The following is a 19,179-nucleotide window of genomic DNA, read 5'->3' on the forward strand; positions in this document are numbered from 1 at the left end:
TGACCCCTGGACCACTGCAATTATTACTCATAATAAATGGACATTAAAGCTGATTGAAAATGATTGAGGTTTCAATTTATTTTATAATTGGAGTCATTTATACACACTTACAAAATAAGTTCTATTTTTTTTTTTGTACAGAAAAGGATTATTAAACCTCCACAGCATCATTTTTTTCTCCACTATTAGGACTGAAATGTGTACAGCTAAGTGATATTAGGCTGTGTGCATGTTGACAATGGTCACACGCAGGGGAAAGTGCACTGGATGAAACCCGAATCACAAGGATTACAATTACAAGAAAAAAGAAAAACATGCATTTCATTGCAAGCGCTCGACACGGGTCTCTGTCACATGGAGTCATAGCTGGGTGTGGCCACAGCTGAACTCAGATGTGATATAAGGCGGTTCTTTGCTGCCAGGTAACCACACTTTGAAACACTGCTGTTGGGTTGCATTAAGCTGGCCACTAACGGTCCAATTTCTAGCGAAAAATCGTTCGAGCGATCAGAAATTCTGATCGGATTGGTTGTAAATAATCTCCATTGGTGGACACAATCGATTATGAACGAGTGAAAAAATGTCGCCCGAATGAATTTTCGTCGAACGAAAATTTGGATTTTCTTGGTGGTCGTGATAGATAGGAAGCAATGATTGGTTAGTTGATGGTGTAGTGAACGATTTTTCGGCCGATCAGAATTTCTGATCGCTCGAAGGATTTTTGCTAGAAATTGGACCATTAGTGGCCACTTTAAGACTCCTGCTGGCAGACTGGAGATTGAGCTGTGTCATGAGGAGAGTTAACCCTCCCATATGAAAGAGGCCTAAGGGCTCGTTTCCACTATTGCGTTGCGAAATCGCTGCGGCAAAATACGCACGCGGATGCGAATTTCGCATGCGTGTGCTTGCGAATTTGCATGAAAATTCGCATGGATGACGATGTATGCGAATTTAACCATGGCAATGCCGGTGTGCTTTTCCATTGATTTCATGCGAATTCGCATGAAAATTCGCATACCAAAACAGCATGCGAATTCCCTATTAAATACATTAGCGGCGATTTGCATGCATTCCACTCGCAGGCGAATTATGCGGCTCTTTTGTGCGTTTTTTCCCTGCTGAAAAAAACCCACCTCAACAACGCTACAGTGGAAACAGGCCCATCCACTTGCATTACATGTGCGGATCCGCATGCGTTGGACGCATGTGTATTCGCAATAGTGGAAACGAGCCCTTAGTGTGTGTGCATGATGAGTGTTCAGAGGAGCCAAGAACTCTTCACTGTAAAGACATCAGGATTAATAAAATGTTTGTACACTATTATACTTACGGCCTCTCCTGTGGGGCCAGGAGGTCCCGTGGGTCCAGTTGGCCCTTCAGGTCCCTGTAAAAGAAATGATGCACTTACTATGAAGCCTGGAGAAAACAACCCTACTGTAATTCTGAAGACCTACTGTAGTTACTTACAGGTAAGCCTTGATTACCAGGAGATCCGGGGAAGCCTGGCCTGCCGGGAAGACCCTGGAATAGAATATAAATTTTACTGGTACATAGATTTAAAACGGGTGGGCACTGTGGATATCCACTACTGGGGAGGGTTCCACTTAATGGTATTGGAGTACAGGGTATCACCTTTAGCGTGCTCAGATCGTAGAAAGTAGATGCAATATAATGATAAGAGAGAGAGAGAAAACCAATCTTGCACTGCTCCAAGGTTTTTAATTGGTCAGTTCAATCTTCATATACATGTTCAAACAGAGCATTCCATCAATGTAAAAATTCTGACATACCCTTCAAGTCCTGGCTGTGGGGCAATGTGGGGGCGGCAGCGGCCTGCCTGACGACCGTTTCGCTCAGTACGAGCTTCCTCTGAGCGAAACGGTCGTCAGGCAGGCCGCTGCCGCCCCCACATTGCCCCACAGCCAGGACTTGAAGGGTATGTCAGAATTTTTACATTGATGGAATGCTCTGTTTGAACATGTATATGAAGATTGAACTGACCAATTAAAAACCTTGGAGCAGTGCAAGATTGGTTTTCTCTCTCTCTCTTATCAGAATATAAATTATACACCATTAGTGACATGTACCAGGGCCCATATATCAGGGATGAGCAGAAACTACGGCAGTGCGAATTTACGCATCGTAGTTCTTAGGTAAAGTTTCAAAACTACGCTTACGAATTTACCGCTATGCATAGCTTACGCCCACTATGCGTAGTTAACATGTGTATTGCTACGAATGCGTTACTCACGTCTATTTTTCCGCGTGCGATTGTATGCATACAAATTTACGCATTGGAAAGGGGAATGTACCCATAGAAGAGTTTCCAGTGTAAGCATTTAAAGCGGAACTGTAAATGCGCTGAAACCAGTTTTACTTACCTGGGACACTTACATGTCGACGGCAACGAAAGTAGCTTGCGCTGGAGAACGGAGGCTCAGGCAGCACCGGCGCAGGACAGGACGGCTGCTGAGGGCTTGGGGAAGCCCCAGGTAAGTGAAACTGTTTGATTTCAGCGAATTTACAGTTCCGCTTTAAAGAGGAATTAATACGTAAAATTTTCTGCATACGGGCATAAGCATCCACATACACTACATTTCGCACTATGCGTAATTGCGTATTTTAACGCGTACTGTACGAAATGCATACGAAGCGAATATTTTATTTCAAAGCTGTCATTAGGTGAAGCGTAATTGCATAAAACTACGCGTAGTTCCCTGCTATATATATGTGCTAACAAAGTACACTGCGGTAGCCCACACAAACCAATAGCAGCCCAGTAGGATAGACAACTCCCTGATTAGACTATCACTATAATATGCAGTGACTGATAAGCGCACCATAGAACTCTCCAATCTTGATCACATTTCACATTGTAACACTGGGAGGGAAATGCCCCAAAGAATGTATAAAATTAGTACAAACAATTTAAAAGGCGTGAAAAACCTTCCCTTAAAGAGGAACTCCAGTGAAAATAATGTAATAAAAAAAGTGCTTCATTTTTACAATAATTATGTATAAATGATTTAGTCAGTGTTTGCCCATTGTAAAATCTTTTAAATCCCTGATTTACATTCTGACATTTATTACATGGTAACATTTTTACTGCTGGCAAGTGATGTAGCTGCTGCTTGCTGTTTTGGCAGTTGGAAACAGCTGTAAACAGCTATTTCCCACAATGCAACAGGGTTCACTGACAGGAAACTGCCAGGAGTACAACGGTCCTCAGAGTTTCTTGTGGGAGGGGTTTCACCACACTATCAGTCATACAGCGCCCCCTGATGGTCTGTTTGTGAAAAGGACTAGATTTCTCATGTAAAAGGGGGTATCAGAAACTGATTGGGATAAAGTTCAATTCTTGGTTGGAGTTTCTCTTTTAACCACTTGAGGACCCACCCTTTACCCTCCCTTAAGGACCAGCGTTGTTTTAGCTGATCTGTGCTGGGTGGGCTGTGCAGCCCCCAGCACAGATCAGGGTGCAGGTGCTAGGGGGATGATGTGCTGGGGGGGTCTGATCGCTCCTGCCTGCCTGGGTGTTGCGGGGGGGGGGCACCTCAAAGCCCCCCTCCGCGGCGAAATTCCCCCCCTCCCTCTCATCCCTGTCCCCCCTGGCAATCTGGCCTGCACAGGACGCTATCCGTCCTGTGCAGCCAGTGACAGGCTGTCCCCTGTCACATGGCGGCGATCCCCGGCCGCTGATTGGCCGGGGATCGCCGATCTGCCTTACGGCGCTGCTGCGCAGCAGCGCCGTACAATGTAAACAAAGCAGATTATTTCCGCTTGTGTTTACATTTAGCCTGCGAGCCGCGATCGGCGGCCCGCAGGCTATTCACGGAGACCCCCGCCGTGAGTTGACAGGAAGCAGCCGCTCGCGCGAGCGGCTGATTCCTGATTAATTAGCCTGCAGCCGGCGACGCAGAACTGCGTCGCTGGTCCTGCAGCTGCCACTTTGCCGACGCGCGGTATGAGTGCGCGGTCGGCAAGTGGTTAAACCAGGATTAAATAATATTATAATATAACAAAAATAATGCATTCAAAACACTGTACTTAGTCTGGGGCAGGGCACCTCCCTCCCAGTGTCACACCTGTAAACCCCCTTGGGGGTTGCCTTGTGGCTTGGAAATTGTTTTACATTTTCCCACCTACTATCCTATATTTTGAAGCTCACCCAATGACACTGAAGCAAGTAAACCCTCTCTTGGTGGTCGGTTCGACCATTCTCAAGCTGAAACCTGACGTTGTCGTTCTTCAACCCAGTTTTGTGAGTACCTTTCCTTTACCGTACTACCAAATAAGGGGCCCCTGCTTTCTCCTGCTTGTGTTTTACTTCTTCTAGAAGAACGACCGGTATTCCAGACACCCAAGATTTCACATTAGTCAACATACAGTTTGATTCCAATCACATGGAAAACCCACTGGTGAAAGTGGTGTACTGAGAAGTGCAAACATTTATACATGGGGGGAACCTAAGCAAACCAGAGCTAACTCTTCAGGTCAGGACTCTGTGGTCTATAAACACCTCAAGGAAAAGGGACAGAGGAGAGAATTGACTTGTAAGAGTGGTGACAGAGTCCATCAACTCGTACAAACATCTGTAAACAGATGAGGCGTCCTTTGATACCATTTATCGTCAGCAAAGAATGCTGCGCAGTAAGATCTGCAGAATGATGAATATCAGATGGCTGGACTGCCGCTAGAAAGTTCTTGGAAAATTCAAGACTGCTATAAGGGGCAGTCTCTGGCAAAAATCTAATGTGTGCAGGCTCCTTGTCATGTCGCTGAGTGATTTGGAGTTGAGACCATTGTTCTGCCCGATTTCCTTACCCTATCCCTAATTTCTGTTCAGCTCAGGGGAGCTGTAACTCATTGTAGAGAAAGTTTCCAGATACCAGATATACCTCTGCTTGACTCCTGTTGCCAACTACTGCCTTGTACCTTGACCACACTTAACTTCTGCTTGATTCCTGTTGCCGACTACTGCCTTTAACTGACCACATTTATACCTGCTGGATTCCTGTTGCCAACCTTGCCTTGTACCTGGACTACGCTTTGCTTGCTGCCTGTATTGACCCTTGCTTGGACATGGGATTGCATGAACTCTGCCTGGACTGACTTTGGCCTGTTGTGACTATGATTCCTATCTTGGACCTGCTTACTGCTTCCTGGAGCTCCTGCCTCTGAATTCACTCGTCTGGATAGCCTTATCCACTAGGCCTCAGTTGACTGATATATATATATATATATATATATATATATATATATATATATATATATATATATATATATATCTGTTGTGCCCAAATTGCATTGCTAAGTATTCAGGTTCTGTCTAGTGATTAGCTATCTGCCAGACTGTATGCTACATCTGCCTGCAGGGTATTGTTAGTATTGTGTTAGGTAGGAGATTGCGCAGGTGTTATGGGCTGGGCTCTGGGTCAGTCTGAACTGTGGTTATTGACCAGACAAGCCTGACAAGTAGCTACCTTGCTGAATTTCCCATCACGTGACGTCACTAGTACCAATGACTGGCGATTTATGCCCATTATGGATCTCTGTGTGTGGCATAACCGATAAGATGATGCAAGCATGGGGGCCATTGGTTCATATTGCGAATCTTCATATTACCTGTTCACCTTTAGGTCCGGGTTCTCCATAAGCACCGCGTTCTCCTTTACTGCCCTAAAAACATAAAGAACATGTTAAGAACAAAACATAAGGAACATGTTATCATTGACGGAGGCATCTTGTCTATTGTTATACTTATTTTTGCTATAATAAAAATAGGAATACAAGAATTAAAAACAAACAAAAAAAAAAAAATCAGGACGGGAGAAAAAAAAACATAACCCTAACAATTTATCCCCCCTCCCAAAAAAAGAAAAAAAAAAAAACTCAAACAAAAAACATAAATAAAAGGACAATGTTGTCAGCAAAGGCACAAATACCAAATACACTACAGAATGCTCAACAATGGCACAATAGTATACATAGGAACAGCAAACAGAATACAATATTCCCTAAGCAGGGCTTTTCTCCAATATAATGGGGTCAATTGTCCTGGCGCATTCTGAGGACAATTACCCCCTTCAAGAGAAGACAGAGAATACTGATTTGGCCAAATAAAATTTATTCAGATTCTGATCAATCAATTTTAGCAAGGTCAAACCAAAGAGTGATCATAAACGCTATAAGGCCAGAATAGAAACTGTACAAGAGAAAAATGATTCAGACAGTAATTCACTTTTCTCCAAATAGATATTTTCCCATCTTATCAATAAAATGCATCTTTAAAAAAAACCTGGCACGAAAATAAACGTATAAAATAATAAATTGTATGTGTAGTTCAGCTACGAAATAGAACATTAGCAGCAAAGAAAAGAGTCTCATAACGTTTCCCAGTACATGAAGAGTTAAAAAACTTCAGTTGTTATCTGGGCAAAAGAGCTTCTCTCAACTATTCTACCTACTTTGTCCAATACAGTCCTGTTTTCTGAAGCACTTAAAGAGAGTCTGAAGCGATAATAAAACTCGCTTCAGCTCTTATATTCAGCAGGGGCATGTGTGCCCCTGCTAAAACGCCACTATCCCGCGGCTGAACGGGGGTCCCTTACCTCCCAAATCCCCTCCGTTCTTTGCGGGGATCTCTTCCTGGTGAGGCAGGGCTATGAGCCGCAGCCCTGCCTTACACGCGTCTGTCAGCGCGTATCTCCGCCTCTCGCCCAGCCCCTCTCAGTCTTCCTTCACTGAGAGGGGCGGGGGAGAGGCGGCGATCAGTGCTGATAGACGCGCTGAGAGGCAGGGCCGTGGCCGTTAGCCCTGCCTCCAGCAGCAGCAAAATCTACGACCAAGAGCTGCAGCTCTGCCTCCATGCCCGCCCCTCTCTGTGAAGAAAGACTGAGAGGGGCGGGGGAGAGGCGGCGATCCGGGCTGACAGACGCGCTGAGAGGCAGAGCTGCAGGGCTTAGCTCTGGCTCTTCAGGAAGAGCTCCCCCCCAACTTACAGAGGGGATTTGGGGGGTAAAGACCCCTCGTTTTGCCATGGGATATCGGCGTTTTAGCAGCGGTTATACTGATTAACATTACTGCCTGTTAAAGAAGTAAATTGATACAAATTGATACTCGCTTCAGAATCTCTTTAAAAACAGCCAAGAAACAGTGAGAGGCAGATTGAGATAAGGTTTTACTGCAGGAAAGTTCAAAAGGTCATTATTTCTGCTTTGTTTTATAGTTTAAAAGACAGAGTGTGGTTTTAAAACTGCAACTGTGATGGAATGATTCAATGTTATTAAAATTAAGCTATATAACTGAAAATACAAATATGAAACTCTTCTCTTTGCTACTAATGTTCTATTGATCATCTGTTTCACTCATTTTTCTTCTTCTTTTCTTCTTGCTTCAGGGTTGCTGTAAGCCACCAGCAAGCAGGAAAATATGCAGAGTAATTTTGACAGTACTATTTCACCTACTCTTTGGTAGTTTTTTTTTCTAATTGCAAGTGCTAAAAACTTATTTTAAAAAGAAGATGAAAAAATATCTCCTGGGAGAAACTTAGGAGAAAAAATGAATTAGATCAGGCCCGATATATGTGTTGTAAAAATGATCGAGTTAAAATCCTAGTCCAACATCCCAATGTTCTTTTTGTAAGTAAAGCAGGATAGGACACTAAGCCTTTACACAAACAATGTTCTTATTTTATGGCTGCAGCAGTTCTCTTTGGAAAAGTTAGTTACCTGACTCAGAGATTAAAAAAACGGAGATGCCAGTAGAGTGGGAGTTGCTTCCTCAGCACAGCGTTATTATTCATCCCACCCACTTTCTCCCTTTGTTGCTGAGAGATTAACACTTTTTTGGCCAGCACTGAAGTTATAATTTTCTGTAGAGTTACACTCTGCTCAGTGTAATATATCATTTAATCCTTCCAACACCCTCCCCAGAGTGTTTAAAAAGCGACACATATCTCTCATTACCCTGCCCTGTCTAGAATTAACAAACATTTTCACTGCTCTTATTTAACCCTTTCATAAAGCCACAGGAAACGGTGAAGTATGGGTTAACGCTTTACTTCACCCTGAGCAGGGAGGAGCTAGACAGGGACTGATGATTGGACTCTTTTTGAGCTAATGGCTACTATTATAAAGTATAATTATCAAGCTGCAGTTATTATTAACAAAACAAATTAAAGAAAATCTCCCAATGGCCCTCCTGTGATTTGGTATACTTTAAAAAGAATCTGTACTCTAAAATTCTAAAAAGCAAACCAATCTATTCATTATGTTCTCCTGGGCCTTTCTGTGCTGTTTCTGCCACTCCCTGCTACAATTCTGGCTTGTAATTGCCATTTTTAGGCAGTGTTTACAAACAAAAGACATGGCTGCTAACCAGCATGCGATAGGCTGAGAGGAGAGCTTGGAGAGGGTGTGTAAAGCTTCTGCCTATCACAAGCAGTGCTGCACATTCCACACATTCCAGCCTGAGCCCGACAGAGCCAACAGAGTAAAAGAAGATAAGATTTATTACAGAGACAGTGCAACTAGAAAAGGCTGCAGTAAGACAGACCACATTAGAACAGGTATAGGAACTTATAGGATAGAAGAAATAAAGCTTAAAATGTTGTTACAGAGTCTCTTTAAAACTTTTAAAATGGTTGCTTGCAAATTCAATATAAAAAAGTTTTTAACCTCATAATGGAATAATGATTTAAGTCCTGCACTATCCTAACAACAGGGCAATTGGTTGGGATTGATGCTGCCAATTATTGGACACAGGAAGATTATTGGAATAGTTGAGTCTGAGAGACTTGTTGAGATGGGAAGGGATGGATTTTGGAGATGGAAGAAGAAGGACTTTCAGGTGTTCTTGATATGAAGAGTGAAACAGAGACATAATGACTTTACGTTTACAATACATAGTGTAGCTCACCTTCACCCCGTCCAGACCGGTTGCCCCAGGAGGTCCCGGAGGACCAACTTCACCCTGAATACAAATAAGACGTCAGAAAGACATGCTAATAAAGAAACAGTTTCATAATAAAAAAAAAATATCTACTTTGCTAAAAAAGGAGGAACACCTAAAAGCAACACGCTGTATAAGTATAGCAACACTTCTCAAAACTTTAATTACTTCATCGTAAAGGCATAACGGCAGATATAAACGTATACTTATCAGCACAGGTACAGTAGATTAACCACTTCACCCCAAAGGCGTTTTTAACCTAACGGATAAGAGCGATTTTCACCTTTCAGTGCTCATCCCTTTCATTTGCCAATAGCTTAATCCCTACTTATCACAATAAAATCATCTATATCTTGTTTTTTTTCACCACCAATTAGGCTTTTTGGGGTTGATATTTGTTTTCAGTAGTTTTTTTATTTTCTATGCATTTTAAAGGGAAAAACAAGGAAAAAAATGAAAAAATACACTATTTCTCCAATTTCATCCCCTATAGTTTTAATATAAACACTGCTAGTGTACATAAAACCCACACATTTTATCTGCCTATTTGTTCTGGTTATTATCACAAGATTTTAATTATGTCCCTAGTACAAAGTATGGTGACAATACAGTATTTGGAAATAAAGCTGAATTTTTTCTTTGGTGTTTTTTTTTTCTCACTATTTTCACGTGCACGGAATGCACGCGCGTCACCGCGCACAGCGGCAGCAGCACTGTCTGAATTTTAAAAACGTCCTGGAGCCATTAAGAGGCTCTAGCAGGACGTTTTTATAAGTCCGCATGTCATTAAAGAGACACTGAAGCGAAAAAAAAAATATGATATAGTGAATTGGTTGTGTACTATGAATAATTACTAGAAGATTAGCAGCAAAGAAAATATTCTCATCTTTTTATTTTCAGGTAGATAGTGTTTTTTCTAACATTGCATCATTCTATATTATGTGCAGATTACACAACACTCAGCATTCAAAATGAGTCTTTCAGAGCAGTCTGTGAACTAATGACCTCTCCTCTGCCAGAGGAAAAGTAAACAGTTCAATTACAGTTGAGATAATAAAAGTCAGATAACAGCCCTCTCCACGACTAAAGGTAGCCATACACTGGTCGATTTGCCATCAGATTCGACCAACTGACAGATCCCTATCTGATCGAATCTGATCAGAGAGGGATCGTATGGCTACCTTTACTGCAAACAGATTGTGAACCGATTTCAGCCTGAAACCGTTCACAATCTGTTGTGGTGGTGGTGGTGCTGCCGCCGCTCCCCCCGCTCCCCCCGCATACATTACCTGCTCCGCCGGCGCGACTCCAGTCCCCAGGTCACCGCTGCTCCGTCTCCGCTCTGGTCTCCGGCCCCGGCATGCTTTACTTCTTCCTGCCCGGCAGGAAGTTTAAACAGTAGAGCGCCCTCTACTGTTTAAACTTCCTGCCGGGCAGAAGGAACTGAAGCATGCCGGAGACCAGCGCGGACACGGAGCAGCGGTAGACGTGCCAGCGGAGCAGGTAATGTATGCGGCTCTATTGCGTCGGTCGTCGGGTACTCGAACGCCGCTAGTGACGCGCTCCCTACCCACGGGCGATCGACGCTAATTTTCCGCACGGAGTGATCGACGGGATCGGACGAAAAGGATCGAAATTCGGCGTGTAGCGCGAACGATTGGCAGCAGATTCGATCCCAGTGATCGAATCTGCTGTCGAAACGGCGGCGAATCGGGCCAGTGTATGGCCACCTTAAGACTTAGTTGGAGATTTAATGGCTTGTTTACATAGAGATAACAACTGGAGTTTCTTAACTCTTCCTGTACTGGAAACAATTAGACTGATGTATCTGATCTTAATATTTTATTTCTTAGTTGTACTGCACATACAAATCATAATATCATAATATTTTTTTTTCGCTTCAGTGTCTCTTTAAGTGGTTAAAGAGACACCGAGCAGAAGCCGTGGGTATGCACATAAGCATACCCACAGCTATTTACTAAAGAAGCGACACTGAACCAAAATCATCTCTGTGCATGCACAAGCTTCCTGGCTACTTCCCCCTCCCTCTGCCGTGCGTCATTATGCGGTTCACGAGTGGAGAGGAGGAAGTTCCCATTCATTAATCTAAGTCCCCATGTCAATGATTGCCGTCATCAATGAGATGCTACGATTATTTGAAGTTCTGAAGTAAAGTGCCCACACATTACTTACCATAACATTAGCGTACTTATAGTAGGCTAATAGGAAATAATGTGCAAGGACATATAGAACATTTCAGGTATAGAACATTTTGTTGTAAGTAAGTAATAAAGTTATTGAGGACTGAAAGGGAGGAGCGCTGAAATGTGAAAATTCCTCTAGTCCATAAGGTGAAAACAACCCACGGGCTGAAATGGTTAATATGTATGTCATGAGGGTACATTACTGTTATTTTAGTCAATAAGGTCTTGTAATTATTGACCGGACACAAAAAAACCCCCAAAACAGAAGAAATACACCTTTATTTCCAAATATTATATTGTCGCCATACATTATACTAGGAACATCATGTAATGTAAACATGTAAACAACATAAATGTTGTGATAGTTGGGACTAACGGGCAAATAAAATGTGTGAATTTTTTTTTTAGTAGCATTGCTTATTTTAAAACTATAGGTGGACAGAATTTGAGAAATAGTGTATTTTTTATTTTTCTTGTTTTTTTCCTATAAAATGCATAGAAAATAAAGAAAATACTGAAAAACTAGCATTGTCCACAAAAAGCCTAATCTGTGGTTAAAAAAACAAGATATAGATCATCTTGTTGGTATAAGTAGTAATCAAGCTATTGCTGAATGAATGGGAGGAGCACTGTAAAGTGAAAATTGCTCTGGTCCATAACGGGAAGAAACCTTTTAGCGGTGAACTAGTTAAGATAAGATCCTGAACGCAAGCTCTTAATTCATTTCTGTAAGCCTGTATTATACCTTTTTGCCATCAAAGCCATCTCTCCCAGGTAGTCCACGAAGTCCTTTATCTCCTTTGAACCCTGGCATCCCCGGAAGCCCTGGAGGGCCTGGTGGGCAGTCTTTGCATGCGTGCTTCAGGGATTGGAAGAAAGAAATCTCATGAAGCAAAAGGAACAGAGACATAACTGTGCACCTATCCATAAAGGGCTGTCCTAGTGATGGGCCGGTATACTGTAAAACACACCATGGTCTTGTGATTCTGGCAACTTTTGCCACCTGATTGCTGAACTTCTGCTGACTCTACAATGTTCTTCATACTCCAAAATTTGAGTAAATTAATCTCACTGTCTAGACCACAGGTGTCGAACTCCAGGCCTGGAGGGCCTGATCCATGCCAGTGTTTAGGATGGACTGAGAAAGAGAGGAACTTGTTCTACCTGATGGACCACACCATCCCTGATTCTGACCCATCAATTCATTTGAGCTATGTCAAAAATGTGTGAGGACCTCGGCCCTTGTAGGACCGGTTTGACATCCTTGGTCTAGACCAACTCGGTGTAAGCTAAAGGCCTAACTACTGGTGTGGAAGCCCCTGCAGTCACTAGGGGTGCCCTGGGCTTTGGTGGGCCTAGACGCCTTACTCTTCCCCCGCAATACAGTCCTTCCACCCAACCCCCTCCCCCAGACCACACTTGGTACAGGGTTGGGGAGTCATGGCTGATACACTCGTTACATTACTTCTGGCAGATGGGTCCCTAAATGTGAAGTTTAGCCAGGTTCTGGGGCATGTGTTTCCATAAAATACAACATACAGTTTTATACTCACCTTTAAAAAAGCGTCCACATCCCCTGGAGGGACGACTGAGGCTGGACCCTGCGGGAAAACAGAACAGATAGTTAGATAGCTATTTAAAGTGTTAGGCCAGGTTCACACTGTGTCGAATAAAAAAAACGATTCCGTAAAGACTGGTCCCTTTTTTGTTTTAAACCAACCAGTTTTCATACCGTGATTTGCATTCCATTTTCACGTTGCCACCTGCTCGGTACCCATCCCCATTGCATTCATGTTCCACCACTGCCGCTGGTGCCAATGCTTGGGTCCTCGGCTCAGAGAGCCTAATCAGAAGTATCAGGCTCCCATTGGTTTGCAAAGGAACAACAGGCATCGTCCCTAAGCACCAGGGAGGATTGTCATTGGTCCATTGGTGAATGAGAGGAGGGAGGATTCCCATTGGTCTATTGTAAACCAATTGTAGCCTGATGCTTGTGATGGGGCTCGAATCTGCCGTGGACAGAGTGGAAGAGGCAGCAGTGATAGAGGATGCAAATATGACGGCAACAAGTGAGTAAAAATTTGCAAAACCCATCCTTGCGTTTTGCTTGTCAGAACAGACTGAATGGAACTGTTATGAATGGACTGATGTGAACTGATCCTATTGCTTTTTCAGTTCCTATAAACGGAAAGCTTTTTTTCTGCCACTGTGAACCTGGCCTTATGGTTCTGATCCAGTTCGGTGTCATGCTTGAAGAAGAAACAAAGTTTCGAAAGCTTGCAAAGAATTCTTGTACAGGTAGTCATTCAAGGAAACTAAATTTATAAAAAAAAAAAAGCCACTTTAACTTTCGTTTCTGGCCATTCAGCCAATCAGTAGCCACTGCACCTGCGCAGCCCTGGCTGCGCACGTCCTTTGATCAAGCTCCCATCCTGCACATGCGTATCCAGTGGCGTAGCTTAGGAGCTGTGGGCCCCGATGCAAGTTTTACATGGGGCCCCCCAAGCACTCTATACATAACAATTGATATGGCGCGGCAAAACCTGCCAATGACAACTACAGTGTCAGAGGTGCAAGAAGGGGATGGGGAACAGTTTGTTAATGATTACCACTATTCAATATATCTATAGAAGTTATTATTATGGGTGCAGGACCAATAGAGAGCTAATGCTGAAGTTCAGGGAGGGACCTACGGGGCCCCGATGCGGTCGCTACCTCTGCACCCCCTATTGCTACGCCCCTGCGGCAGCGTATCGACTGGCTGACTCGCCAGAAACGAAAGTGTGGTCGCGGCGGGGGACCGGAGGATCAGTTTGTCCCGGCGCGTGCACAGAGCGGCTTCAAGAGGCCGGTATAAGCCCCAGGTAAGTTAAAGTGGCTTTTCTTGAATTAGTTTAGGTTTCCTTTAAACAACTTTCGTTGTTATGTATTTGGATTCTCTCCATGACTAACACCGGACTTCATACAACCGGCTTTCCCATTAGTATAATCTGCTTGAGCAGATACCACACGCAAGGGAATACATGGATGAAACCTAAAGCGCAGGGCGATAGAAAATCATTATCTGCCCAGCGCTTCACACGATGGCGTTGCCAAGAATAATTAGCCCAAGAACGGTAACCGGATGCCCTACAACGAGAGATGTACCGGTTCCCCTGGAGGTCCTGGATCCCCTGTGTTCCCTGGGAAGCCCTAGACACAAAATAAAGAAAATAACGTTAAGATTCCACTCCTCCAGACTTCACACTTAATGAATTATTTAAAACAACTTTACTTAGTTAATGAGATAAATCCTTGTTAGTTTAAGGTTCTTTCAACGAGGAAATGATGAAAAATCTACTTTCCTAAGTAAACTGGGGCATGCATAATGTTGCTGTAAAACAAATACATTTGCAGCGATTTCTTCTCTATCTGCCTAATTATATTCCAGCCAGTTTTAGTTTCGCCTGGATTCAGGAGATGAAAGGGACAAAGATGAGTTATTTCAGAATGCGGGCTTCCGAGAACCCGGGTCTGCAGGCGAGGAGGACCGGGCTGTGCAAATTCAGGACTTTATTCATACCAATTTGGTAAACAGATTTTTTTCCCCCTGCACTCATATAAGGAACCTTCGAATATAAATGCAGTAATCTAATAAAATGCTAATATACAGAATAAGAGCACAGCATTTATATTTTAGAACTGCATTATTTATTCATAATTCGCAATCACGATGTGAAAGCCTAATAATTGATTGATTTTGTTTGTGAATACAATCAGGAACCGTGATTTTGCAATTTTGCATAATGTTCACTAAGTTTTGGGCTGACTTGATTGTTAAAGAGAATCTGTACTCTAAAATTCTTACAATAAAAAGCATACCGTTCTATTCATTATGTTCTCCTGGGCCCCTCTGTGCTGTTTCTACTACTCCCTGCTGCTATCCTGGCTTGTAATTGCCAGTTTTATCCAGTGTTTACAAACAAAAGACATGGCTTCTAACTAGAGTGTGATAGGCTTGAGAGTAGCTCAGTCTCTGACTCATACAGAGCTTGGAGACGGTGTGTAAAGCTTCTGCCAATGACAAGCAGTGCAGCACATTCCACACATTCCAGCCTCAGTGGACAGAGCCGACAGAAGAGAGAATATTAGATCATATAACCGAGATAATACAGCCACTGTGCAACTAGAAAAGGCTGTAGTAACACAGACCATATTAAAACTTGTATAGGAACTTCTAGGATAGAAGAAATAAGGCAGAATTTTTTTTACAGAGTCTCTTTAAGGAGAAAGGTTGTAACAAGTCAAAAAAAATAATTTTTCGAAAAGACCTTGTAGTTTTTGAGAAAATCGTTTCAAATCGATTTAAGAATGCAAAGGAAAATTACAATTTAAAAACCATTTTACCTTTGTATTATTAAAATCAATTTTCTCAAAAAGACATCAAAGTCTTTTTGAAAATAAAAATCTTTTTTTGACTTATTTCCACTATTTTCTTTAACAATTAATGTATTCCAAATATTCATAGACTCCTTTATCACTTACGTTTGATACAAATATACGATCCCCGATCGTATGCAACATCTCACAGCTAGAGAATGTAAGTGAGATACTAATGATTCCAAGCTGGTGCAAATGTAATGTTATACGGCTTGGAAATGGACCAATCAGAAGATGCTGCACTTGATTGGTCAATTTCCAAACTGCGTACATTTATGTAAAATTAGAATACATTTGCATCAGCTTGGATTGAGTAGCATCTCACTGACCATCCCCACTAGAGGGCACTAGGATGCACCTCCTGGATTTTTGGATGTCTCTGATCTTAGATTAGGTCATGGGAGTCATAAGGTGGCACAATGTTATTACTTACATCTTGTCCTGGTGGACCCTGGGGGCCTGGAAGTCCAGCGGGGCCTCTGCCACCCTGCAAAGTACAAAAAAGTTGTGTTATACAATCTATAGACTATAGGTCACTCGTAGTGTCTGCAGTCATTCCTTATCTATGGCTTACCTCTAAGTCTAGACCTTAAAGTGTAAGGGCTCGTTTACACTATAGCGACACCGCATGCGGATTCGCATAGGCAATGCAAGTGGATGGGGCCGTTTCCACTTGTGCGTCTGCGGGAGCGTTTTTGTGTGTGGCAGAAATCTGCACGGCAAAGACGTCTGATTTCGCGTGCGAGAGGAATGCATGCGAATCACCGCTAATGTATTGTAATAGGGAAATTGCATGCGGGTTGAGCATGCGGTTTTTCACGCGAATTCGCATGCGATTTCACATAGGTATTAATATTATTTTACACAGGTAGTGACATGGTTAAATTCGCATATAGCCTTACCTATGCGGAATCGCGGCAAAAAACGCATGCGGAAACGCACCCGCATGCGATTTCGTCCACGGTGAAATGCATGCGATTCCGCACCGCACTAGTGGAAACGAGCCCTAGCAGAGCTCACTCAAACACAAAGATTTATATATACCTGGGGCTTCCTCCAGCCCCATCCGCTTAGATCGCTCCCACACCGCCATCCTCCGATGTCTGCAGCTCCGGTACTAGGTCCCCGCATTTCCATCAGTCACAGTATATCACAAACACAAGTGTTTTGCGATTTCGTGTACGTTTTTTTTTAGCGCCTCCCAGCGCTCCTCTGCACACTGTGTTTTTTTTCAAAGCGCTTTTCTAAGTGCTTTTTTCAGAGCAATTTTTTTTAATTCACTCCCTGATGCAAGTCAGGAAGTGAACTCTTGACCCGGAAAAGAATAAATACAATGAATTTATTCTTAAAGTGGACCCAAATTAAAAATACAAGATTTCAGAAATAAAATATATTTTCTAAATTATAATAATAAATAGCAGCCTTTTTTCAGCTGCATGATGACAAATATATAATATTTTACATTTATTGGAGGAACCCCTCCCTTCCTTTCAAATTGCCGGACAAAATCCGGCAAACTGGTGGAGTAGGTGGTGTCCGGCAAAGGAGGAATTGCTAATGGCTGCCACCTGTATAACCCTAGTTATGAAAAGAGAAGGGTGAAAAGCATGCACTGAAATGCTCATAGGTTTGAAGGAGTGTTTATTTATCTTTGTATGTGTTAGAGTGGTGCAACTAAATATTTTTAATTCAAAAAAATGTTTGGTTTGGGTCCGCTTTAAAAACGTGAATGCAATCGCTGCACAAAGCAATTTTCTGAGCGGTTTGCGTTTTTCCTATACCTTCCATTGAGGCGGAATCGCCTCAAAAATGGTCCAGGCAGCGCTTTGCTGAGCGGATCGGAAACAACCCGCTCAGAACTGTCTCATAGAGACTCATTCGACACGCCCTTTTAGGGAGATTTTAAAAATCGCCTGCGCTTAAAAAAACGCATAAAACCCCCTAGATATAAACGAGCCCTTAGCGTGTCATTATTGTGACAGCACCAGTGTCAGTGTGATGTTTTTTTAAAAATCCGCACAACATTCTGCACTTTCCTGTGGATATCAGGGAATGATGTGAGCTCACATTGCTGCCTCATTATGCTGAGCATGATTTGGTGTTCGGATTATTTCTATACAATAAAAATGTAATCTCACTGCTTTCCGTATTTTTTGCAAAAGCAACAAAATAACTGCGACATTATGTAAAGCAGGATGAGAGTCGAGCAGGATGTTATTGTCTGGCTTTTCTATAATTCTACCAGCTTGTTAAAGAAGGGGATTTTCGCCGCTATGTGAGCGCTGCCATAAAACACGCGGCCTCGCTCGGCGTGTAAGCGTAATTGGAAGAGGCACTTTCTACTCTGTGAAATATTTTATATCCGGCAGGAAGTGGCCCTAAAAGCATTGGAAGATTATTCTGCAATTCCCGAAATGTATGGAAGTTTACGGTGGAAATGAAACAAAGCAGACTGCTTACAGAAATGCACAGTATGCGCACAAAGCAGCAATACTGAAGGAGGCATTTACTTATATAAATGTGCTGAATGATCTTGATATTGCCGCAATCGGTAAAGCAGTTATATCTCGCTAATGATCTGTTAGAACACTTCAGCAGCCTACTGTGTCCAAATACTTCCCCTGTAACTATCAGCCTGTTACTGTAAACCCAAAACAGGTTGTTCCGGCGCACGATACTCAGTGCCAAGCGCCGAAGCTCGGCACCGCTATAGTACTAATGCTATAGTGCGCGCCCCGTGCAAGGGTAAATTGGTATTCCAGCGATTGCTGGGCCCTGAATTTCTTCTGCCTCCGAGTTGCTACGACTTGGGAGGAGGAATAATATTTAAAGTGAATCTGAAGCCTAAATGAAAAAACAAACAAACATATACTCACCTATAAAGCCTTCATGTTCTGTTTCTCATCCCCTCGTTCTCTCAGTTTAAATCCACTGCTGCGGGAGGCTTAGGTAGTCTTCTGGAGTCCGAGTGCTCCCGAGGACAGACGGCTTTTGTACTGCGCACATGCGTGAGTGCGCGAGAGAGCGTGCTCACGTGTGCACAGTATAGAGCGGCCCATCTTTGGGAGCCCGAGTGCTCCTGAAGACTTCCGAAGTCTCCCACAGCAGGTGAAAGCAGTCTCCGACCCAACGGGGAGCCTGTGTGGGAACAACGAGATGAGGAGAGGAATGGGAAGACTCTATAGGACCCAGAGCATTCCCTCTCCTAAAGGTATCTTTTTATTTTAATTTAGGCTTCAGACACCTTTTAACATCACCAGGAATTTGAGCGGAGCAGGGTGTGCAGTTATTCGGCTCACCCGCGATGTTATAGTATGTTCACATGTAAACCATTGTACACTTGCAGTGCAGTGGGTCTGCCTGCTGGCAGCCGGCAAGTCAGCCGCGTGTGACAGCATTACTCACATAACTGTGGTCTGTCATCTGTGCATCAGGTCTGATAAATGCTCTCTGTAATTTATTGCTTTACCACCTGTGTACTGTTCAGGTCACGCATCATTAGACCCAATGTGCAGATTACAGATTTGTGAGTTAGAGTGCCTACAAATTTCTTGATATTAAGGGCTGATTGACTTTCCAATTCAATGGTCATTTTATTGACTTG

The 19,179-nt window shown here is 43.0% G+C and overlaps 1 protein-coding gene across 2 annotated transcripts in view; it reads right to left on the reverse strand.

Moving 5' to 3' along the window:
• COL22A1 (collagen type XXII alpha 1 chain) overlaps positions 1–19,179 on the reverse strand; it is a 483,118-nt gene that overhangs the window by 57,568 nt on the left and 406,371 nt on the right. For both annotated transcript variants that reach the window (XM_068238069.1, XM_068238068.1), the window contains exons 43-50: positions 16,009–16,062; positions 14,304–14,348; positions 12,710–12,757; positions 11,902–12,015; positions 8,920–8,973; positions 5,626–5,679; positions 1,468–1,521; positions 1,331–1,384 (exon numbers count right to left, since the gene is read on the reverse strand). In XM_068238069.1, coding sequence (XP_068094170.1) covers positions 1,331–1,384; positions 1,468–1,521; positions 5,626–5,679; positions 8,920–8,973; positions 11,902–12,015; positions 12,710–12,757; positions 14,304–14,348; positions 16,009–16,062 — 477 coding nt within the window. The remainder of the gene's footprint in view (positions 1–1,330; positions 1,385–1,467; positions 1,522–5,625; positions 5,680–8,919; positions 8,974–11,901; positions 12,016–12,709; positions 12,758–14,303; positions 14,349–16,008; positions 16,063–19,179) is intronic.

The sequence above is a fragment of the Hyperolius riggenbachi genome, chromosome 5, assembly GCF_040937935.1.
Source record: "Hyperolius riggenbachi isolate aHypRig1 chromosome 5, aHypRig1.pri, whole genome shotgun sequence".
NCBI lineage: Eukaryota > Metazoa > Chordata > Amphibia > Anura > Hyperoliidae > Hyperolius > Hyperolius riggenbachi.